The sequence below is a fragment of the Bos indicus genome, chromosome 6 (genome assembly GCF_029378745.1).
Source record: "Bos indicus isolate NIAB-ARS_2022 breed Sahiwal x Tharparkar chromosome 6, NIAB-ARS_B.indTharparkar_mat_pri_1.0, whole genome shotgun sequence".
Taxonomy (NCBI): Eukaryota; Metazoa; Chordata; class Mammalia; order Artiodactyla; family Bovidae; genus Bos; species Bos indicus.
The window spans coordinates 18046130-18070768 of NC_091765.1; the positions used below are offsets into that span (position 1 = coordinate 18046130).

A 24639-nucleotide genomic window follows, 5' to 3' on the forward strand; every position below is an offset into this window, starting at 1 on the left:
AAACTATAATAATCATCAAATCACTACAAGTCTTTGCATTTCAAGTAGGAAGAGGATTGCTAAACAAACTCAGATTGGAAAAAAGCACAATAAGAACAAATGCTGCCAAGTGGGGTACAATGGGAGAAGAGAGTTTTCAGTGGCGGAACTTCCATCTTTAGCATCATGTATTAGAAATGCCAAATTGATATATTTGTTGTGGAAAATTGTCTTTTAAATGAGGCACAACCTAAAGAAAGAAAACTGAGTAATAAATCTGAATAAGAAGGAACTATAAGATATAGGTCATTTAGTAGTATTCTTCTCATTGTTGCATTAGTAATTTAATTTTAAACATGTTTGAGAAAAATAACCACAGTCTTCTGGTCTGTTTGACGTTCTAATATATTTTCTTGGGCTGTTTCTCAGTATATTTGTGCTGTGTTGTGCTCAGTCATGTCTGACTCTTTGCAACCCTGTGGAATGTAGCCTCTAGGCTCCTCTATCTGTGGAATTTTCCAGGCAAGAATACTGGAGTGAGTTGCTATTTCCTTCTCCAGGGGATCTTCCTGACCCAGGGATTGGACCTGTGTCTCCTGCGTTGGCAAGTGGATTCCTTACCACTGCGGCACTTATACCCCTTGTCAATATTTCTTTGAAATAAAACTACAACTCGAGATGAGGCATCCTTGCAAGTCATATTTTACATGATGAACATGCTCCTGTGATGTATCTGAGATTTGCTTCATAATAAATCAGTACAGAATGAGGCTGGTGGGAAGTGGGATAGTGTAGATGAAACAAGATTTGAGCTTAACTTCTGTATGTGTTTCAAAATGTCCATAATTTTTTTATGCTTGGAAAAGTCGCTTCCCATTCCCATATCAGATATTTCAGGAATACATAAAAATGTATTATTTTTACTTATTAGACCTCTTGGGATGAATTTGGGTGTTTGGAAAAGAGGGAAGAGTTGTTTAATTTTCTAAGTAATTAACCAATTGCCCTTCCCAGGTTGCGCCAGTGATAATGAAAGCACCTGACAATGCAGGAAACGCAAGAGATGCGTTTGACCCCCTGGAGAAGGAAACAGCAACTCAGCCCAGCATTCTTGCCTGGAAAATTCCATGGACAGAGGAGCCTGGCGAGCTACAGTCCACGGGGTCACAAAGAGTGGACACGACTGAGCAGGCATGCAGCAACAGCCAATGGGCCCAGCACTGCTTTTTAAAGTATTTTGTTCTTTCATACTGTGATGCCAGAGGAGACTCTTGAAGAGTCTCTTGGATAGCAGAGAGATCAAACCAGTGAATCCTAAAGGAAATCAACCCTGATACTCATTGAAAGGACTGATGCTGAAGCTCCAATACTTTGGCCACCTGATGCAAAGAGCCGGCTCATTGGAAAAGACCCTGATACTAGGAAAGATTGAGGGCAGGAAGAGAAGGGGGCAACAGAGGATGAGATGGTTGGATGGCATCACTGATGCAATGGGCATGAATTTGAGCAAATTCCAGGAGACGGTGAAGGACAGGTAAGCCTGGTGTGCTGCAGTCCATGAAGTCACAGAGTTGGACACGACTGAGTGACTGAACAACAGCGTGATGCCACTTTTATACACTAGAGGATATGCTGTTTTGTTTCATTGATTCGTCTGAATATTCTGGCGTTAGTACAAAACTGTTTAGTGATTCATTACTTTAAAAGTAGTATCCAGGGACTTCCCAGTGGCCCAGTGGCTAAGCCCCCACACTTCCAATGCAGTGGATACAGATTCCATCCCTGGTCAGGAAATTAGGATCCCACATGCTGGCTGTGCAGCCAAAATAAAAAGACAATGAAAAAAACAACAAAAAAAAGATAGTATCCACAAAGAAATAAATCCTTGTGTATATGGTCAAACAATTTTGGACAGAAGTATCAAGATCATTAATTGGGGAAGACAGCCTTTTCAACAAATAGTGTTGGGAAAACTGTTATCCACATGCATGAAAGTTAGACCCTTACCTTACACCAAATAACAAAAGTCAATTCAAAATGGATCAAAGACCCTCACATAAAACCTAAAACTATAAAACTCTTAGAAGAAAACAGGGCAAAAGCCTCATGACATTGGATTTGGCAATGATTTCTTGGATATGACACTGAAGACACGGGCAACAAAAGAAAAAATAGACTGACTGCTGCTGCTGCTAAGTCGCTTCAGTCATGTCCGACTCTGTGTGACCCCACAGACGGAAGCCCACCAGGCTCCCCCGTCCCTGGGATTCTCCAGGCAAGAACACTGGAGTGGTTTGCCATTTGGACTTCATCAAAATTGAAAACTTTTGCATCAATGGTCCTCTGGCCAGAGGTGGAAGAGATGATGGAAACTGAGGATTTTAATAAACAGGGTAACTGTAAATAACGAGGAGGTCTCTGGAGGAAATAAACTGGGTGATAAATCAGGAAGTATTTTATCCACTTATGGTATTACAACAAAAACACCATAGACTTGAGATTTTTACAAATAAATTTATTTCATATGGTTCTGGAGGCTGTTGTTTAGTCACTAAGTCGTGTCTGACTCTTTTGTGACACTGTGGCCCACCAGGGTCCTCTGTCCATGGGATTTCCCAGGCAAGAATGCTAGGGTGGGTTGCCGTTTCCTTCTCTAGGGGATCTTCTGACCCAGGGATCAAACCTGCATCTCCTACATTGATCGGCGGATTCCTTACCACTGAGCCACCCTTCTGGAGGCTAGAAGTCCAAACTCAAGGCATCTGCAGATTCGGTGTCTGGTGAGAGCCTGCTTCCTGGTTCATGGACGGCTATCTCTGCACTGCGTTCTCATATGACAGAAGGGACCAGGCAGTTCTTGGGGCTCTTATAAGGACCCTAATCATTCATGAGGGCTCCACTCTCATGACATAATCACCTTCCAAAGATTCTACCTCCAAATACCATCACACTGGGGATCAGATTTCAACTAATGAATTCTTGGCAAGGAACACATACATTTAGTCTATACCAGAGAGTTCTCAGGAAAGGCCACTTTAGATTGGACCCTAGTGGAAGCCGTGCCTGCGGAGGTGACCTCTGATCTGTAACCTGTAGGAGGAAGACTGGGCCATGGAAAAAGGCTGGCAGTGGGCTCATCTAGAGGAAAAATCCATAGGGTGGGGTATTTTAAAAACTCGTTTTCCTGAGCTAAGAAGTGTAATTGAGATAAGCACTTGATACTTTGCCACCATGGGCTTGTACAGATTCATCCATCCTTCAAACCATGCAGGATTTTGATGTGGGAAATAAGAAACGTGGGCTTTAAGACAGCCCTGAGAGTAACTGTGTAAAAGAGAGCATATTTTAAAAGAATTATCCTCCTGCCTGGAGATCATGCTTACATGTGGCCATCTCTCTCTTTCTGAAGGTCTGTTCCCTCTTCCACTTCCTAACTTGACATCTGGTAAGAAAGAATTTTGCTTAGCAACTGAAATAAAACCCCCAAAACCCAGAAGTGACACTTAGTTAAAATTAAAAGTTTAATAAAAACATCAAAAATTATGTTCACGATGAGGACTAAAAGTAGGTATCAGGCAGAATTACCAAACAAAGTACTATTCTTTTTACACTTCAAGTAAATCATAAAGTACAAAATCGTAAAACATCAACACATGGGAGGAAAGCACTAAGTCTTCGCAGTGATTTGCCATAAACAGATGTTTTTAAAGTGCTACAGTTTAAGGCATTGTTTTAAAGTTTAATAAACATCTTATTTCAACATACTCTCACAGAATAGTTTTTTTTCTCAAATTAGCTGCAAACTGTTTAGGGAATACTGAAAATGTATTTATAAATCGAGGAGTAATAAATTTGCTAATGCAAAGTTAATAGTGCAATTCCAAAGCATATGCAATTTCAAATGAGGAACAAACTGCCCTGCTCATGACGCAGGGTAACCCACACCATCCATCCAAGATCTGCACAACAAACTCTCCATTCACTCACAGTGCCTAGGCATTTCATTCATTAGGTTTTCTATTTTAATTAACAAAAAATGCTCAAGGCACCTAAAGATTGGCCTGTATGTCATTTATCCATGTTGAAAATGCAGAGAGATAGGCTGCTATGGGATCTAGTGGAGGAAGTACCAAGAAGTGGTACAGGAAGAACTCTCCTGTTATAAACTGGTAGGTTTGAAACAAACAGTAGTACTTCTTCTTAATAACTACACGAAGTCCTTAGCTTCTCTAAGCTTGAGCTTCATAGCTACAAAATATCATCCTGTGACTGGACAGTCTGTAAGAATTACATAAGTATTCAACTGAAGCATAAAATATGTTGCCAGAATGAGGAAGGCTCAAAAAGAACAGCTGCTCATATTATATCACGATTCCTTCTATATATGGAATATAATGGGAGAATAAAGGAAAGGCCTGGCCACTTTTGGGGCATGTTCTCTGTGGATAGGTCTGCTCTTCACTGTCTAGGACTGCTCAGACATTTATCATCCTGGCTTCGTGGCAGCAAAAAAGGCCAGTAGCACCCCCATGATTATGATAACGAAAAACACACCCCCATATTTCCAAACACCTCCTGAAAGAGGGCGTTAACCTTTTTCGAGAACTGCTCTTTCAGAAGGAGCTTATTTATTAAGAAACAATTTAGTTATCTTAATAAGCAAAAGAATGCCTTCCTGTCTTTGTGAGTCTTCAAGGATGAGATATGTTAGGCCTAGTGGCAGGAAGGAAGAACAGGAAAGGAACGTGCAGTACAGCTCAAATCCTTCCCTTATTAATCCTAGTATCAAAATTCCTGAGCTCACTATTCAGGGCTCAAGTTAAAAGCTAGAGCTACATCCTTGTGGGTAAAGACAGCAGAAAGGAATCCTGCCATGAAGCCACTTCTTCATCTAGGCTCACTGTTGATGTAGTTGAAAGAGAAGGCAAACATACATTCAGACCATATCCATTCCTCAACATACTGAACAAGGGTTCTCTTCATCCTATGTCTACAAAAAGTAAAAACTAAAATCGTAAAAGGGTAATGATAACAAGTCCCCTAAAACTGACATAAACTCTGTTCCAAGATAAGTTCTAATTCATTGTCACTCAAGCCCACATCCTTCTCTGATGAAGTATTAAAGTCTGAACACCACTTTCATGTTGCCATGGGTCTTAAACAGGTAGGTCTTCCTTCTCCCGGATTTGTTCTCCAGAACTTAACAGCATCTTAGTGATGTCAGTAAAGATATGGGGCATTTGACCATCGTTCAAGCCGAGATGAGTGTCTGCAGTAGCTCAGTGGTAAAGAATCTGCCTGCAATGCAGGAGCCGCAGGAGACCCAGGTTTGATCCGTGGGTCTGGACGATCCCCTGGAGAAGGGAATGGCAACCCATTCTAGTATTCTTGTCTGGAGAATCGCATGGACACAGGAGCCTGGCAGGCAGTCCATAGGATCACAGAGTTGGAGACCACTGAAGTGACTTAGCATGCACACATGCATGCCAAGATATGAGGCAAGTTTTGTTACCACTGCCTTCCATGTGGAAAGACTGAGGCACTGAGAGGTGAGATGAAATGCCCACTGGTGGAGCCCACTGGGCATAAAAATCCATATTGCCTGCTTCCCCATCCACTACTTTGGTCGCAATCCCCCAAGTCACATGCATTACTGAAATGGCTGAAGTTTCCTGCAGAGGAACCCCCCCTCAAAAGCAAAAGTCCCCATGTTTGACCCTCTTTCCAATCTCTCTCTCATCTGAGGCCAACCTAGATTTTCAGAGTTGCCAGATCCACTGTCAATTACAGAAGGAAGGCTGTTTAGAAGGATGTGTATTTACATTCTCTGCACCATCTCTTCATGGAGATGTTCTTTATCTCTTTGAAATGATTATATTAAATGGATGTGGGGCTAAAGTTAGACCATATTTCCCAGTCAGGATTGGCTTTGAATCCTTAGGTAAAACAAACGTGAAACTCTGCATTAGGCTCACGAACATCAGGAACAACTCCATCTTTGCCAGCTGCTCTCCCATACACACCCGCTTCCCTAAAAATAAGACCAGAAAAAAGGGATTACAAGACCACCCCTTTTCCTACCTCAAAAGGGATACATTTATACAAAAACTCTAAATTGAGTGTTTTAAAGGCAGACACTGAGAAGTTTGAAATAAAATTGCCACATATACCCCAGGGCTTCCCATAGTCTATTAGAATTTTTACCAAGTTCACATTTTAGCTGACTCCTCACAAAAATCGATGCTCATCCTAGATAGAAACTGGAGATGGACCCAACAAGGCGGGCTACCTCGTCTCCTCCTCCATACCTACTTATCTCTTTCCCTGCTCTTACCTGGAAGATTGAAGAGAAGAGACATCACGTGAGAATCTCCGGAGCATTCCTTTTCTATAGAAAGAAGCCTCCTTGCCCTCATCTAGGGACCTAAAAGAGTAACTGCTGAGATCAGAGATCCCACCCTCTTACCCACCATTCAGGCAGGTCGAAAGCTGCTCTTAACTCTAATAGTTCTCTGGGACTTCAACAATCACCTGGACAACGCAAAAAGGAAGATTTCTAGTCACGTTTAACGATTTAAAATCAACTGCTTTCATTTTTTTTAATATGAAATGAACATAGTGGAGATGCATTATCTAAATTATTTCTCTCATATATTGGCTTGTCAAGAAAGACACATTTTTAAAACAATATCATGAAATAATAAAAGATTCTTCTGGTTCTACTTCTTTCTTAATTATACCATTAAGAAAATAAAAGTTTAACTGACCTATCCCAAAAGGAATAAACGTTTCCTTTTTAATAAGTTGTCCTTGATCATCCAGAAATCGATCAGGGTAGAAATCATTTGGTTTCTCCCAGATGGCTGGGTCTCTGTGTACTGACCATAGGTTGGGTAATATTATTGTGCCTTTAGGAATGGTAAAACCTTGGAGCACTAAAACAGAACAAAACCACAGAATCATTCAACATGCTTTTACTAATAGCTCTCAGTAAACATCACTGTTTGAAAAAAAAGAGCTAGTTATTTATCTAGGTTCTTAAGCTGCTGAGAGTAAACTTTCAGGTACTTTGAGGGCAGGGAAAAGACCTCATTAACTGTCATCGTCTCCACACGATCCCTAGACTCAGCCTAAGACAGAGCACAGGAGCTGCTCTGATGCATGCTGAGTTAATAAACCCAATCAAACCATTAAAAATTATAATTAAGAGAAACATTAAAATAGAAATCATGTGGCATGTCAAGTAAACTGTTCCAAAAAATTATAAATTCCTCCCTGGTGGCTCAGTGGTAAAGAACCCACCTGCCAATGCACGAGACACAGGTTTGATCCCTGGATTGGGAAGATCCCCTGGAAGAGGGCATGGCAACCCACTCCTGTATTCTTGACTGGAAAATCCCATGGACAGAGGAGCCTGGCAGCCACACTCCATGGAGTCACAAAGAGTCAAACATAACTTAGCAACTAAACTCAGATGGTAAAGAATCTGCCCACAATGCAGGAGACCTGTGTTTGATCCTGGGTCGGGAAGATCCCCTGGAGAAGGGAATAGCTACCCACTCCATTCTTGTCTGGAGAATTCCATGGACAGAGGAGCCTGGCAGGCTACAGTCCACAGAGTCGCAAAGAGTCAGACATGACTTGAGCGACTTTCACTTCTCTTCACTTCAGACAACAGTAATTCTTATATATAATTTACAGCTCACAGTCTTTTATGTCCACACAACAATGCAATGAAGAAGGTAAACTAAAGGGATATAACAGGACATCAGCACTGGCTCTCACCAGCTGTCAAGATCATATGTACTTTAAACAATGCCCCAAAGATGCCGCACATACTTCGTATCTAATTTCCACCCAACTGTTGAGTGATCCAATGTCATTTATAAGTGATTGCCTCCTACAATTGTCTTATAAGTAGATGCAAGGCCATTTCATCACAGGCTGTCTCCAGAGGACAACTCCTGGCTATGAAGGACATTTACAGTCTGAGAGCCTGTATGTCACTGTAGATGAGAGGCTGAAACGTGCCCTCAGAATCAGATGGGCTCTTCTAATTCTTCACCATTTGTGCTTCAGTTGCAGAATTGTTAAAAACGATGCAGGATAATTCCCAGTTGAACTCCTTAATTCCAAATTTAGGCTAGCTCTTCGGACCTCCAAGAACAGGAGGACTGAGAGGGACCTTTGTTAACTATTGTATCTGCCAATACAGCCACATTAAAGGGAAGAATTTGCCTGACCAGTGTACATGAGCATGCTCTGAAGCCAAGAGAGATGTTTACCAGTCAGCCAGTGCTGGAATGCCAGCCAGTACAGCAAACAGGGACAGCAAGGCTGAAGCATCCCCTGGACATTTGATTATCCATGACCATGCCAAACCCCGGCTGCACCCTCACCTCAGGTCCTCTGGGTGAAGGGGCTGGGTTCCCCTCAAGGGCATTCCGAGGAGGAAGGCCCTGGACTTGCCTGTTTTCTCTGAGGTCATGTGAGGGATGGATAGCGGCACCACAGTGCTCAGCCTCTGCACCTCCATGATGGTGGCTTCTGTGTAGGGCATCTGCGCCTTGTCAGTGAGGGAGGGGGCGCGGTCAGCACCAATGACCCTTGCAATTTCTTCATGAATCTTTTCTATACAAAAAAAAAAAAAAAAGGAAAGCAGAATCCAAAGGATAAGCCAGGAGAGACTGCCCTCCCATGCACACTTCCCATCACCACACCTGCCCAGCTGGGAAGTCGGCAATAGAAGCTGACTTAGCCTCCGTGAAATGAAGCACCGCTCAGATATCCCAGTAGAGGCAGCTGGTCCCAGGGACTCTGTACCAGCCTGGGACGCTTAATGGAGCATGGCACAGCAGACAGAGGGGCCAAGGGGAAGGTGCACTGGATTCAGGACCAGTCTGAATCACTCTCTCGTATCAGCTTAGAACTGGCTCTCTAAACTTTTACCTGTGATGACGTGTGACAGCTCAACATGACCCCCCGTGACCCCACTTCTTGGTGGTCACATCTTTGTGCTGTCCCCTCCCACTTTATACCAAACTGGTCTCTGTTACCAATAGAATAGGGAGAAGTAGTGGTATGACCATTCTGAGCTTGGGTTAGAGTTGACCACCATGGCTTTTGTCTGGACCACTCACTCTCGAGTCATTCATTCTGGGAGAAGCTGGCAGCCAAGTCAAGGTCTGAAGGGTAAGGCCCGCCAGCAGTCATGTGGGTGAATCATCTTGCTAGAGGATCCTCTAGTCCTAGTCAAGTCTACAGGTATTTGTCACCCCCGGCCACCATCATGATTATAATTTCCTAAGAAATCCTATGCAGAACATCCAGCCTAAGCTGCTCCAAACTCCTGATCCTCAGAAACTATGTGACATAATGAATGGTTGTTAAGATGCTAAATTTTGGGATAATCTGCTACTCATCAATAGTTAATGAATGTAGGTAGGCAAAATCCCACCTACAGTAGGCAGACAATGGTCCCCCAAGATGTCCATAATCCCTTAGAACCTGTGAATATGCTATCTTATATGGTAAAGGGACTTGGATTAAACGAAGGACCTTAAGCTGGGGAGATTATGCTGGATTTTCTCGGTGTGCACAGTCTAATTACATGGGTTTTAAAATTGGAGAACTTTTTCCAGTTGAGTTTAGAATCAGAGGGAGATATGACTATGAAAAAATGGTCGGAGAGATACAAGATTGCTGGCTTCAAAATGGGAGCAATGGGGCCACCAGCCAAAGAAGCTGGAAATGGCAAGGAGATGGATTCTCCTCCAGAGTGTCCAGCAAGGCACGCAGCCCTGCCAATGTCTTGATTTTAGCTCACTGAGACAGTGTCAGACTTCTAAGGTACAGAACTCTAAGATAACAAATTTGTGTTAAGTCACTAAGTGTGTGGTTATTTGTTGTAGGAGCAATGGAAAATGAATACACTTCTTCCCCCTGTCCTTCCACTGTGAACTTCCACTGATATTCACTACCTACTGGTATTGATGTGGTGGAACTAGCTCTGTGACCTTGTGAAAATCACAGAACTCTGGGCCTCTGGTCTCACTTTCAAAAAAGATGGATGGGTTCAGATGATTATGATTCAACTCTAAAAGAGTCTTCTCTAAAGTTCTTTCTTCATCCTAGATTTCACACAGAATCAGACCTGTAGAGATTTAGAGCAGATGCATGCAAGCTGTGGCCTTAGTGCCACTGTCTAGAATCTTGGAGTTTCACTGTTAACACCTTACCAATTCCCTATGAGATGCAAGCATTTCCATTTTGTTTTCCAGCCTGAAGATGTTGCTTATTGATAGGAGCCACAGGATCACCAAGGTTGTTGATCCTGATTTAAATATCCTGGTTTTGCCATGAATAAAGAAAACATCTGTTTATTACCTTGAATGTTGGGGTGCAGTGACATATACAGGAGGCACCAAAGCAAAGAGTTAGTTGTGGTATCAGTGCCAGCAATGAAGAGATCGCCGATGATGTAAAATAAGTAATCTTCATCAAACCCACTATTGCTGTTATTTTTCTTCTCCTCCTCCACATGGAGAAGATACATGTCTATGAAGTCCTGAGGGTTCTCTACATCCAAAGACTCTCGATGATCTTTGATGATTTTTTTAAGGAAAAGGGTTAAATCCTTTTCAATCTGTCTTAATTCCTTAAATGGTCCAAAAGGAAGGTAATAAAGCCAGGAGCATATGTTGACCAGGAGGAGCTGGGTGTTCAGACAAACTTCTAATGCTCGTGACATAAAATTAAGCATTTGCTTAAATTCACTATTAGTGTAATCAAAGCGCCGACCAAAGCACAAGGAGCAGATGATGTTAGAGACGGCGTTGTTGACAATGGGGAAAGGATTGAAAGGGGCGTCTCCGTGCTTTTGCATTTCCTCTTTCACATATCTGAACTCCTCAATAATCTTGGGCTCCAAGCTAAGCTTTCCCAAGCCAAAATGACGAAGAGTTGAATGAGAGAACTTCCTCTGTTGTCTCCAGACTGGACCATAATGTGCAAATACAATCCCTGCAAAAAGAAACCCAGGAAAGAAGGTGAGGGACAGCGAAGCTTGATTATTAACACTGAAGAGGACCAACCATAAAGTGGACTTGTACTTCTCAAGTCATTTGTGCAAAGCTCATATACGTATAGATAAGGACCACCAGCCAAGAAGAACGACTGGCAAAATTTAGTTATCCAGATAGTGTATGTTTCTAATAACAAAAATTATATCTAATTTCACTAGAAAACTTTGCTAAAAAGCTTATTATTATAACTTCAGGTGAAATAAGAGAAAACAAGGTTCGATTTCTAGAGTTACCTAAATTTCAAAATCTTATTTTCTTAAAGTGAACCCAGACTTCAGTCGTGTCCGACTCTGTGCGACCCCATAGACGGCAGCCCACCAGGCTCCCCCGTCCCTGGGATTCTCCAGGCAAGAACACTGGAGTGGGTCGCCATTTCCTTCTCCAATATCTCAAGCTAGGTACATGCATATTCTAAACATTATGAACACAAGAAGCACAGTAACAGAGCGCACATGAGGGCAGGGATAATATCTGAGTTTGCTCCTCATTAAAATCCAAACTTCTGACATAGGGCTACATACAGAGGAGGAGCTTGTTAAGTATTCACTGAATACGTGAATGACCCAACTGAATTAGAACGGTGCTCACCAAAGCTTGGATCAAAGAACGGGCAAGTAATCTAAAATGTCTGTTGTTGCAAACAGCCCTAATTTAAAAGCCTCTGAACTCTAGGACATTCACAACCACAGCTTATTTGATTCTCACTTATGTTATACATCTTTCACCATCAACCCCAACAGAATTGCTCTCAGATTTTGTATCAAATTGTTCTCAAATATTCTTTGCTTCCTGTCACTTATTTCATCCTCCTCTTTTCCATGGTGTGCTTTATTGTTTCAGCCAGCTCTTCTTCCTTCCTATTTTTCATCTACTTCATTCCTGCTACCTTCAAGGACATGCTTCATTCACTTAACGAATATTTCTGAATGCCTACTATGTACCAGACACTGGGATGCTGTGAATACAGCTGAGAATGAAATAAAGACCTCTCTCAGTGGTTAAGTCTGTCTATGTAAAATGATTCTCAATAAAAAAAAAAAAAACAGCCATATGGTCTGTTTTGAATGATCAGGTTCATATTCCTGACCGGGATCTTCCACACATCTGCTCAAATACGATATTCTTTCTAGGCCTTCTGTTTAGGTGTTTTATGACTCCCATTTGTCATCAACTACAAATTTTTGTAGGGGTTTCCCAGGTGGTGCTAGTGGTAAAGAACCTGCTTGCCAATGCAGGAGACATAATGAGACATGGGTTTGATCCCTGGGGCGGGAAAATCCCCTGCAGGAGGGCAGGGCAACCCACTCCAATATTCTTGCCTGGAGAATCTCATGGACAGAGGAGCCTGGCAGGCTACAGTCCACGGGGTCAAAAAGAACTGAACACAACTGAAGTGTTGCAGCACAGCGTAGAAATCTTTTTGGACCTCCTATGTTGAACCCATTTCCCTGGAATCTATGTCTTTTTCTTCTTTCACTACTGAATTTTGTTGAAGCCTATCCTCTAGTAGTTTCCTGGGAAAGGATACATCAGAGACAGATTTTCTAAAGATTTTCAGCACATGTATTAATTGTACCTTTCCCCCTCCATCAGAATTTTGAAAACATTGCTAACAGTATGTTGATGTGTCCTAAAATACACACACCTTCAATGTGACTGCTGCTGCTAAGTCGAGTCAGTCGTGTCCGACTCTGTGCGACCCCAGAGACGGCAGCCCACCAGGCTTCCCGGTCCCTGGGATTCTCCAGGCAAGAACACTGGAGTGGGTTGCCATTTCCTCCTCCAATGCATGAAAGTGAAAAGAGAAAGTGAAGTCACTCAGTCGTGTCTGACTGTAGCGACCCCATGGACTGCAGCCTACCAGGCTCCTTCGTCCATGGGATTTTCCAGGCAAGAGTACTGGAGTGGGGTGCCATTGCCATACTGCCATACTCCTCTCCAAAGTGGAGAAGACCCCAAAAGTGTGCCTACCAGAAGTATATTAACGATCTCTTGTCAAATAGTTGCCATCACTTGGCAGTTATCGACATTTTATTTTTGCCAGAGGGCTGAAATGTATCTCATCTGATTTTTATTTGCATGTCCCTGACTGTTACAGTGAGTTGGAACAGCTTCTCATATGGCTTTTGCCCAAGTTTCCTATTCTGTGATTTGTGCTTATAAACTGTGCAATTTTCTTCTTCTTATATATTCTACATGCAAAGCAGATACTGTCTTTCACCACGTGAATTGCTTTTTTTCATGTTTTCATGCTACTACTTGATAAACTAGTTTTAAATATGAAGGTAGTTGCATTTACCAATCTTTTCTTAGTGGTTTGTGCTGTGTATCTTATTTTAAAAATCTTTTCCTACCACAGGTTCATAAATACAACTATTTTCTTGTAAAATTAAAACATTTTGCTTTTTGACATTTAAGTCTCTATAGCCTACCTGGAGTTTATACTTATGTTAGGTATTCCTGAAGAAGGCAATGGCACCCCACTCCAGTACTCTTGCCTGGAAAATCCCATGGATGAAGGAGCCTGGTAGGCTGAAGTCCATGGAGTCTCAAAGAGTCGGACACGACTGAGCGACTTCACTTTCACTTTCATGCATTGGAGAAGGAAATGGCAACCCACTCCAGTGTTCTTGCCTGGAGAATCCCAGGGACGGGGGAGCCCGGTGGGCTGCCATGGGGTCGCACAGAGTCGGACACGTCTGAAGCGACTTAGCAGCAGTAGCAGTAGGTATTCCTACTTGTTGTGAAGAAGGAATCCACTTTACCCCTATTCTGAAAATCTGTTATTCAAGCACCATTAATGGAACAGCTTCTCCTTTTCCCTACTGATCTACACCACTTCCTCTGTCATACATTTGCTGTATGCCGGCAGCTCCATTACAGGTTTTCTAGTCTGCTTTCTTGTATATTGTTGCTGTTGTTTAGTTGCTAAGTTGTGCCCAACTCTTTGGGACCCCATGGACTGTAGCCCGCTAGGCTTCTCTGTCCATGGGATTCCCCAGGCAAGAATACTGGAGTGTATTGCCATTTCCTTCTCTAGGGGATCTTCCCGACCCACATTTCCTACATTAGCATGGAAACATGGGTAATCAAACCCACGTTTCCTGCATTAGCATGCAGATTCTTTATCACTAAGCCACCAGGGTAGCCCACTAGTTTTCAGACCTTTATCCTAAGAAAGGATAGTGAAGGCTCTACAAGGGTTTCCCAGGTGGCTCAGTGTAAAGAATCTGCATGCCAATGCAGGAGACACCCCTGGGTTGGGAAGATCCCCTGGAGAGGGGAATGGCTACCCACTCCAGTATTCTTGCGTGGGGAATCCCATGGACAGAGGAGCCTTGGGCTACAGTCCATGGAGTTGCAAAGAGTCCAACACTATTGAGAGACTAACACTTTCACTTTTCAAGGCTCTACAGTTGCCTTTGAGATCCACTTAAGCTGCGGTCCACAAGTATTGTTTGCATGTCTTTTCAATACATTTGAAGCATAAAGTTTTTCTTCTGTTATTCTCTTTTGCCACCTAGGTTAACTGGCTTATGCTGATTTTTTACATCGATGAGGCTAGCTTTTTAGTCTAGAATGTGATCAATTTTAATAAATCTCCAAATAAAGTAGGGAAGAATTTTTATATAAGCAATTGTTGGGTATAAGGTCCTCTTTTTTTGAAATTTAAAAAAAAACTTTTAATTTTATATTGGAGTTATCAGTTCAGTTCAGTCGCTCAGTCATGTCTGACTCTTTGCGACTCCATGAATCGCAGCACACCAGGCCAATGAACAATGTGATAATTTCAGGTGAACAGCCAAAGGGACTCAGCCACACATATACATGTATCCAATACAATTGAAATGTAGCATTGTAAAATTGTCACTTTGAAACTAAAGAAGAAACCGAAAAGATAGTGATTTTTGCATATTGTTACATGACCTTATTAAATCTTTTTTTCATATGAAGGACGAGAGCACTAAAAAATGATCCACTACAGGTAAAAATACACCAAGCCTGCCACTGTAAGGTCCTTCCCAACAAAGAAAGCTGCTAACTGTTAGAATCACATCTTCTTTATCCTTACCAAGTTTTTATCTGCCTGATCTCTCAACTATTCAAATACTTATGTTAAAATATTTTGCTCTAATGGTACTTATCAATTTCTTTTTGCAATTATGTAAGTTTTTGTTGTGTGTATATATATATATATTGTAAGAATTAAAATATATAATTAAAATACACAAAAATTTTATGTATCTATGTTGTATATGCCAGACAACATTGTCAGCTACATTCAAATTTAGAAATATTTTATCTTCCTGGTTAAAAAAAAAGGGTTCCTGTTATCATCATGTAATGCCTTCCTTATTCTTTCTTTCGTTCGTTTTGGGGCTGTACTGGGTCTTCGTTGCTGCACTCCGGCTGTCTCTAGTTGCGGCGAGTGGGGGCTGCTCTCTAGGTGCAGTGCACAGGCTTTTCATCTTGCATGGTACAAGGTCATCTCTCTCTGCCCTCATTCCCCTCCCTACTTCAAATCACTGGCTGACCAAGAGGTCACTAAAATCCAAAGCTCTTCAAAAGCATCTATTTTCTGCAGGGAAGGTGGTGGTGATAAGGAACTGGTCTAACTACAGTTTATATGCACTTCTAGCAATTGCTGTTTTCAGCTCTCTGGCTCATCCCTATCTCCTGCAATCACTGGTACCTCCGATTCCTGAGCCTTTCTGGGATTCCTTAGGAAGAACTGGACCACACTCCATTAGTACCTCCCCCTGCAGAAACCTAAGGGTGGTCACCCACCACTCTCTGAAGTCATCTGCCAATCCTGTCTCCGTTTTTTGTCTTCAGATGTTGTGGTACGGGGTTATAGGAACATTTCATCATGGATGGGGTAGGTGCTTCTGTGAAAAGTTCCTCTGGTGTAGTGTGTGATTTTCAAGAAGGAATAAAAATTTATTAACTACCCCTGAAACTAGACTCTCTTTGTTTACTAAACCCCCATAAACTATTTTCTAGGGAACCACAGCTTAATCACACTTCCTGTCTTGAACCATGCCCAATCTTTTGCTGCTGTCAGCATTCAGAGGCTGTGTTATTGGGCTCCCTTCTCTTTCCTTGGAAAGATATGGTCTCTCACTCTAACTTCAGGATTTTATCCTAATTTTAACTGCCATCTAATTTAAGATGTCACATTGTCACATATGACATCTCTGGTCTGTCCTATTTCTCAAGGGATTTTATTCTTTTGTTAGGTCTTCAGTCTGTGTCACCTACTCAGCATCTTTCAAACTCTCACCTTTAAACTTATCTTTAAATCCATACATTTGGATTTTAGAAACATTTTATCTAGCAAAATGCCCTCTATTAGTTTTTCCAATATTTATTTAGAGTCCCCTATGTGCCAGCTACTAAGGGCATATGGATTTAAAAGACACAGTCACTGTTCTCGAGATGCTTTCAGTTTTTTTGAGGAACTGGATAAATCAACAACTCTACTGTTTTATGCTGGACTCTACTGAAGTTGCATAGCATATTGAAATGTTGTCTGGTGGGTTGCACTAAAGTTGCATAAGTGGTATGTATGGTATTGAGTGTTGCATTGTTGGGCTGTACAGGATTGAACGCTGTATGTTGGACTATACGGAATGTTCCGTTGTTGGGATACATTGTATTAAATGTTGTATGTTGGAGGCTACTGAGGTTTCAGTGTAGACAAGGGAAAGAGCACCCTGTCAGCTGAGTGAAAGCAGTACTTCTCAGACAGGACATCTGGGTGATACTTCATTTGTAAATAAGGATGTATATGAAGGCACATTTTAGAAAAATAAAGAACTTGGGGAAAGTTAAAAAGGGGCTGGTTTATCTTTAGGGAAAAATTCAGGTTTAGATAAGGTGGGGAAAAGGAGGGAACCCTCTCAAGAGAGGCTGGTCCTTGGGCATTGGGTATTGACAGCAACTTGACAGATATGAGGACTTCCCCAGTAGCTCAGATGGTAAAGAATCTGCCTCACATGCAGGAGACCTGGGTTTGATCCCTGGGTCAGGAAGATCCCCTGGAGTAGGAAATGGCAACCCACTCCAGTATTCTTACCTGGAGAATTCCAGGGACAGAGGAGCCTGGCAGGCTACAGTCCATGGGGTTGCAAAAGTCGGACACAACTGAGAGACTAACACTTTCACTTCGACAGATATGAAGTGCAAGACGTAAGAGGTGTCCAAGGAGACAGTGTCTGAGAATGTCAGGGATGAGAGGCATGGACAGAATTCATGGCATCAGGGTTTCAAACCTTGTAAAATACCCTGGTCGGGAAGCCAGAATGGCTTAGAGTCTTAGAGTGTTTGGAAGAGGTTCAGGCACATCTTCCAATTGTTGACACCTCCATTCTTTTTTTTTCTTTTTTTTTTTTTTTGACATTGGTGGCTCAGAGGTTAAAGCATCTGCCTGCAATGAGGGAGACCCAGGTTTGATCCCTGGGTCAGGAAGATCCCCTGGAGAAGGAAATGGCAACCCACTCCAGTATTCTTGCCTGGGAAATCCCATGGACAGAGGAGCCTGGTGGCCTACAGTCCACAGGATCGCAAAGAGCTGGACACGACTGAGTGACTTCACACTATTTTCTTATGTATACAATGGTTGTCTACAAAGACTTCATCTCAAGGGGATAAAAACCACTGAAAAATAAAAATGACTGCAAAGCAAAATCAGGACTCTGGTTTGGAAATGACAAAACATACCCTCAAGCTAGTTTGGCAAAAAGGCCAAGTAGGCTGTGGACGGAATAAAAAAGCAGAAAGAGCTGGGTGTCACCACCTCAGAGAGGACTAAACATCACAGAACTCCTTCTCTCCGCACCCCCTTTCACTTCTTTCTGCCTGCCTGCCTTTCTTCTTTCTTACTGTGAACCAGCTTCTCCAAGAATCAGGAGCTACCCTGAGATGCCCATTCTCCCATTTTCACCACTACAGAGAAAAGCCCTTCTAAAACCCTCTATTCTCTAGTTATAACCTGAAAAATGCCGAAGGACTCAAGTGTTTCAGTCAGGTATTCCATGGTGATACCACTTTGGAATAATTTACATTTATTAGTTTTGCCTTGAGGTTTTCAAACTATGCCATTCTGGTAAGTAAAGTACTTCTTGGGTAGACTTGGCTCTGACTTAATAAACTTCTTTTATTTGAAGTACAGTTGATTTACAATATTATATTAATTTCAGGTATACAAAATTAGTTTCAGGTATACAAGATGAGTCTGTATTTTTAAAATATACTCCATTTAACATTATTATTAATATTGGCTATATTCCTTGTAATGTACAATATACCCTTGTAGCTTATTTATTTCATACCTAGTAGTGTGTACCTCTTAACTTGACTTTGTAGCTTTATTAACTATTCCTGCTCAGGAACAGAATCAGATGGATCAATAGGTTTGATGGGCATAGCTAACGTAGAACATCTTTATGGCCTATCTAGCTGACTATAGTTTTTATGTTTAAAAACAACATCAACTTGTCTAAGCACAATCATTTGAAAAACTCAAATAACTTTCCTACATGCTAGAACTCGTTGACAATGTGTTAAGTGAACAATTTCTAGCACATCACTGTTCATGAAACATTCCTTCTCTGCTAGTCTCACCCACTTTAGTAGCAAAATTCTTTAAAAACAATTTCTTGTAAGAAACATTTAATAACACTATTGGTCTCCAGTTCCTAATATCACCTTCTCTTATAGCCTACACATCCTCCTTCTGGCTTTTATATTTTACATTTTCACATTTTATAATGTTTCTGTTGGAAATGACACTGAAGGGAGTGAGCAGGGAGTGAGGAATGCCTGGGCATTCCTCAAATCTTGCTGAGTCTCTCAGCCTTTCACTCCTGTGGCCAATCTCCTTCAAGCTGACCATGCCATCCACTTCTAGATCTATGAAGTCAACCCAGAACTCATCTGCTCCTTTATCCCTTGATGGTCATCTTGAGATAAATTTACCTTCTCCCATTTTATTCTTCACCTTTGAAACAATTCCATTAAAAGATTCCTTGACTATCTACATTTTCCTGTGCAGATGGCCTATTGTTTATTCCAAGTAAAATCCATAAGCATTTCCCTTGTTACATATGGTTCTTGCTTTACCTTCTCCTGTCAATCACCTTCACTAGCAACAGAAATTTCTTCCAGCACATTTGCCCAACATACATCCACCAGAACACCAGAGCAGCATCACCTGAGAAGTCCTAGCTGTGTCTTGGGGGAATTAATACTTTTAGGTCAGACACTGCAGCAGCAAATTATCCTGGGCACCCAAGACTTTCCCCATAAGGAGGGATCTAATAACAAACTGTGATCCAACTAATACTTAAAAACTGCCTTGTTATATATAACAACTACCTTATATATGTAATAATAACTGCATTATATATAACTACCTTATTATGTATAATAATAAATGCCTTACAATATATTTATGTATAATAACTACCTTATTATATCTAATAAGGCAGTTTTTAAGTATAGTTGGATCACAGCTTGTTATTAGATCCCTCCTTATTTAGGGAAGTCTTGAGAGCCAGGGATAATTTGGTGCTTCACTTAAAGTATTAATTCCTCCAAGAGACAGAGCCTATTGTACAGAGTGAGTGAGTCAGAAGGAGAAAGACAAACATTGTATATTAACGCATGTATATGACATTACTTTGCCAACAAAGGTTCGTCTAGTCAAGGCTATGGTTTTTCCTGTGGTCATGTATGGATGTGAGAGTTGGACTGTGAAGAAAGCTGAGCACCGAAGAATTGATGCTTTTGAACTGTGGTGTTGGAGAAGACTCTTGAGAGTCCCTTGGACTGCAAGGAGATCCAACCAGTCCATTTTGAAGGAGATCAGCCCTGGGTGTTCTTTGGAAGGACTGATGCTAAAGCTGAAACTCCAGTACTTTGGCCACCTCATGTGAAGAGTTGACTCATTGGAAAAGACTCTGATGCTGGGAGGGATTGGGGGCAGGGGGAGAAGGGAACGACAGAGGATGAGATGGCTGGATGGCATCACTGACTCGATGGACGTGAGTCTCAGTGAACTCCGGGAGTTGGCGATGGACAGGGAGGCCTGGCGTGCTGCGATTCACGGGGTCGCAAAGAGTCGGACACGACTGAGCGACTGATCTGATCTGATGGCATCTGGAAAGACGGTGCTGATGAGCCTATCTGCAGGGCAGCAGTGGACACAGACACAGAGGACAAGCTTGTGGACACAGTGGGGGAAGGGGGACGCATGGAGAGAGCAGCATGGAAACACACACGCTACCATATGCAAAACAGAGCCGGTGGGGATTCGCTGCTGACACATGGAGCTCAGCCCAGGGCTCTGTGACAGTCTAGAGGGGTAGGACGAGGGGGCAGATAGGAGGGAGGTTTAAGGGGGAGCCTGTGACTGATTCATGTTGATGTATGGCAGAAACCAGCACAGAATTGTAAAGCAATTATCTTCCAATTAAAAAAAAAACCACCTTCCTTATTATGGATTATTGACCAAACTATACATCCACCAAGAAGGACCTCAACAAAGAAAATCTAATTCTTACCTTTAAAAAATCAGGAGGAAAAGACAGACAAGCAACAAAAGTGACAATACAATGTGGTCAGTACAGCAGTAGGTGCTTGGTGCATGCATTCATTCATTTCTTGACTACTTACTCTGTGCCAATTAGTGGGGGTGCAGTGGTTAAAATGACCTAAGTCTTTACCCTCACAGAGGTCACGTTCTGGAGGGAGGTGGGGTTGGTAATAGGCTAAATGCTTTCAAAATGTTCAATGAATGAGTTTGGTGAAATATGAATGAGATTCAGTTATGATATTGGACAGTGTCTAAACTAGAAGTGAAAGGTGACACTTGACTTAAGAGATGATAAAGAGTCAGCCAAGTACAAAGTTATTCCAGGCCCAAGGATAACAAAACCCAGTAGCCTGAAGCAGTCACCAACTTTCCAGGAAGCAGCTTAGTGTGTCCAGAGCAGACACTGTACTTGAAATGTACAAGGAAGGTATGAGTAGAAAAACATAAAGTCCAAAAGGCAAACAGACGCCAGACCCTTTAGGGTACAGAACGGGGTCAGAAGCAATTGGTTTCAGTGGCAGAGTGACATGATTTGTTCTGATTCGTAGTTTTTTGTTTTTCTTTTAAGAGATCCCTTTGATTGCTGTATATATGAATGATTGGACAGAAGCAAGCAGGCTAGTTAAGAGGTTTCTGCAGTAAGAGATGAGAACTGACTGTAGCTTGGATAAGCTGGAGATGGGTAAAAGTGAATGGATACAGCACATGGATGTATCTGCAGTAGGAACTGATGAGACTTATTGACTGATAGGGAATGGGATGAGAGTTTAACTGAAAACAGTGGTATCACAGAGAAAAGAGTATCGAACCTCTGCCTGGGAGGGTAGAGAAATATGTCATAGAACACAGCCTCAGAGAGGAGACATTGAAGCAGGTATGGGGAAACAGAGCGCAAGTATTGGTGAGGATGTGGAGAAACTGGAATGTTGGCCGTTGCGGGTAGGAATGTGGGCCATTGCTGGTAGGAATGTAAAATGGCGCAGCTGCTATGGAAAATGGTATGGCAGTCACTCAAAAATTAAACATAGAGTTCCCTATGATCAAGCAATTCCATTTCTGGATTTACACCCAGAAGAACTGACAGCAGCACTTTGAGCGGTTATTTGTGGATACACCATGTTCACAGCAGCATTTTTCACAATAATCTAAAGACAGAAGTACCCAATAGTCCATCAAGGAGGAATGGATAAACAAAGTGCAGTGCAAATGTTAAATGGAACAGCAGTCACTCTTAAAAGGAAGAAAATCCTCACACGTGCCACAAGATGGATGACCCTTAAAACATTGTATGAGGTGAAATGTATCCGTCACAAAAAGATAAATACTGCATGATTCCACTTAAATAAATTACCTAGGATGGAAAATAGAATGATGGTTGCCAGAGGTTAGAGACTTTAATGTTTCGTGGGTGTTTAGTGTTTATTTAATGGGTATGAAGTTCCAGTTTTGAAAGATGAAGAGGGTTCTAGAGATAGCGGAGATACTTTCACAATGTTATTGACTTAATGACGCTGAACTGTATGCTTAAAAATGATTAAGATGGTAAATTTTATGCTATCTGTACTTCACCTCATTAAAAAAGAGAGAGAGAGAGAGAAGAAAAGCAGGCAGAAGTTCTCCAGGTGGCCATGAGATCGGAAGAGAATTCCAGGTAGAAGCAGCAGCCTGTGTGAAGGCGTGCAGAGGGTGAGGTGTGGACTATGACATGTGTAATTTGTTTTTCAGTAATATCAAAATTAATGTTTTAAACATTAAAATATTAAGATCGTCTTTACTATTCATTTAAAATCCTGATGCAAAAATCTGGCTTAATCAGGGTCTAAAAAGCCTGAATCTCTTTATGCCACATTCCAAGAAGGGGAAGCAGCAGTTCATTTACTTAACAGTTACTGGCTCCTACTTCCAGGTGGCACAATGGTGAAGTATTTGCCTGCCAATGTAGGAGATGCAAGAGACAAGGTGTTCAACCCCTGGGTCAGGAGATTCCCTGGAGAAGGGAATGGCAGCCCACTCCAGCGTTCTTATCTGAAAAATTCCAGGGACAGAGGAGCCTGGTGGGCTACAGTCCATGGGGTCGCCAAGAGTCAGACACGACTGAGCACACACACACTACACTACTGCGCTACTGCACGCCAGGAAGGACGAGGAATTACTCTGTCCTCCTGGATGTCAGTCTAGTGGTGAAGACACAACTTTGGGCCCAAGGTTAGAAAATCCTGAAGCCTCAGGACTGATAGCGAAGAAAAGTACTTTTGCAATTAAACAAGTTCTAACAAGGGAGCCTAACTTACCTGCTGCAGAAGTGAGGAAAAAAAAAAAAAAAACTCCCTGCAGCAAAGACATTGAAATTAACATCTGAGTTAAGGATAGGATTGGCACAGATGGAAAAATAGTCTGGGACCCGTGCCGGCCAATACAACAGAGGGAACACTGATAAATAAAGGGCAACTGTGATATTCGACTGCAGCAGATAAGATGTTTACCAACCCTCAAAACTGCCCAACTCAGACTTCCATAAGCAGGAATCAGAGAGGCTCTGAACCTGATGTATTAGGTTTGTCAGTTGGCTCCTATCCTATGGGAAAATAATCACATTAAATTCTTGCACTCAGAAGGCCAACGGTGTAAATATCCCTCTCTCTTTTTAACCAGGCCAAAGTTCCTCGTCGGGAACACAGCCTGAAGAGTGAGGCCCCGTTCTGGGAAGGAGTGAATACTCCTGGGGCGGATGGAGCCTATCCCAGCTGGATGGACGGGATCCGGGAGTGGAAGGAGCGCCTCCCTCCACCTCCGGATGCAGGTGCGCGGCGGGCCAGGTGCGCGGCCTCAGGGGCACAGAACCCACAGCCTCTGCGCACCTGCAGCCCCAGCCGCGCGTTCACAGGGCCCGTGACCCCGAGGCGCGGCCCAGCTCACCCTTTCCCTTGGTCATGATGGAGGTCAGCGGCACCCGCGGGCGGTCGCTGAAGACCTCGGCCTGCTGCACCAGCGCCTCCCGCACGCTGTGGAAGTCGTTGAGGACCACCACCAGGTAGTGGCCGATGAAGAAGCTAAAGATGTTGCCGTACACACGGCCCAGGTCGGCCAGGAGCAACTGCACGCCCTGGCCCGAGGCATTCATTCCTCCGTTTCTCGCTCGGCGATACGGCCAGCTCTTCCTTCGGAGAAAACGCGGCAGCAGCACGAAGCCGAAGTTGCCCACCACGGGCCAGGGCGCGGGCCCGGGGGGGATGCCCCGCTCCGGGAGCCGCCACAGCCAGCTCCAGCCCAGCAGCGCGGCGAGGACGAGCAGCAGCAGCGCGCCGCCCGTGGGGTCCAGCCGCAGCAGCCCCGGGGGCGCGTGCAGGAGGCGCAGAGGCCAGGCCGCGTCCTCGGTGGGGGGCTGGGGAAGCCCGGGGGAGGCCATGGCCTGTGCACCGGTGTCCGCAGCCTCTTGCCGCAGACCCCACGAGAGTCTCCCAGACACTGGTGCCGGGCCCCAGGCCAACTCCCCTGGGCGCCCAGGGGCGGGGAGGAGACGCGGATGCCACTCCGGATTGGCTGCACCCACCGCCTCCGCCTGTCCCTCCAATCAGCGTCGCCCGAGCTGAAACGGGGACGCGCTCGCAACCGCGCTGTTGAGGTCTGCGGACCCGGCTGGGCTCGCGCCCCTCCGCTGGGTCGGACTTAGCAGTGACCTACGCCTGAAAAAAAGATTCTCGCACATATTTACGCTCTGATTGGTTATCGGACTTCCTGTGTCCATTGTCAGTTGCGTGCTTAAACCGTGCCAGGTCAATAGGCCCCTCTTATGACTCAGCCTAAACATTAGCACTTTTACCCTGAGCTGGGAGAGAGGTCCTCGCCCCGTCTCCTGGAGCAAAAAGACAGGATTGCTGCTTTATCTAAATCGGGATTCGGAGAAAGAAATGACCCTTTCTTCCACCCAGAAACAGCAGGGTGATGGAAATGCAATGTGTAGAATTTGTAGATGTAGGT

At 43.2% G+C, this 24639-nt stretch overlaps 1 protein-coding gene across 2 annotated transcripts; it reads right to left on the minus strand.

Moving 5' to 3' along the window:
* Nucleotides 1-3476: 3476 nt before the first annotated feature.
* Nucleotides 3477-24227, minus strand: CYP2U1 (cytochrome P450 family 2 subfamily U member 1). Of its 2 annotated transcripts, XM_019962334.2 has the most exons (5): nucleotides 23578-24216; nucleotides 10366-11001; nucleotides 8449-8610; nucleotides 6747-6914; nucleotides 3477-6010 (listed from the first exon to the last, which is right to left on the minus strand). In XM_019962334.2, exons 1-5 carry the CDS (start codon nucleotides 24065-24067, stop codon nucleotides 5835-5837), a joined length of 1632 nt encoding a protein of 543 aa, XP_019817893.2. In that variant the 5' UTR covers nucleotides 24068-24216; the 3' UTR covers nucleotides 3477-5834. The 2 variants fall into 2 exon arrangements, with proteins under 2 accessions (XP_019817893.2, XP_070647184.1); XM_070791083.1 differs by lacking the exon at nucleotides 6747-6914 and having other exon boundaries at nucleotides 23578-24227.
* Between the last annotated feature and the right edge of the window lie 412 nt (nucleotides 24228-24639).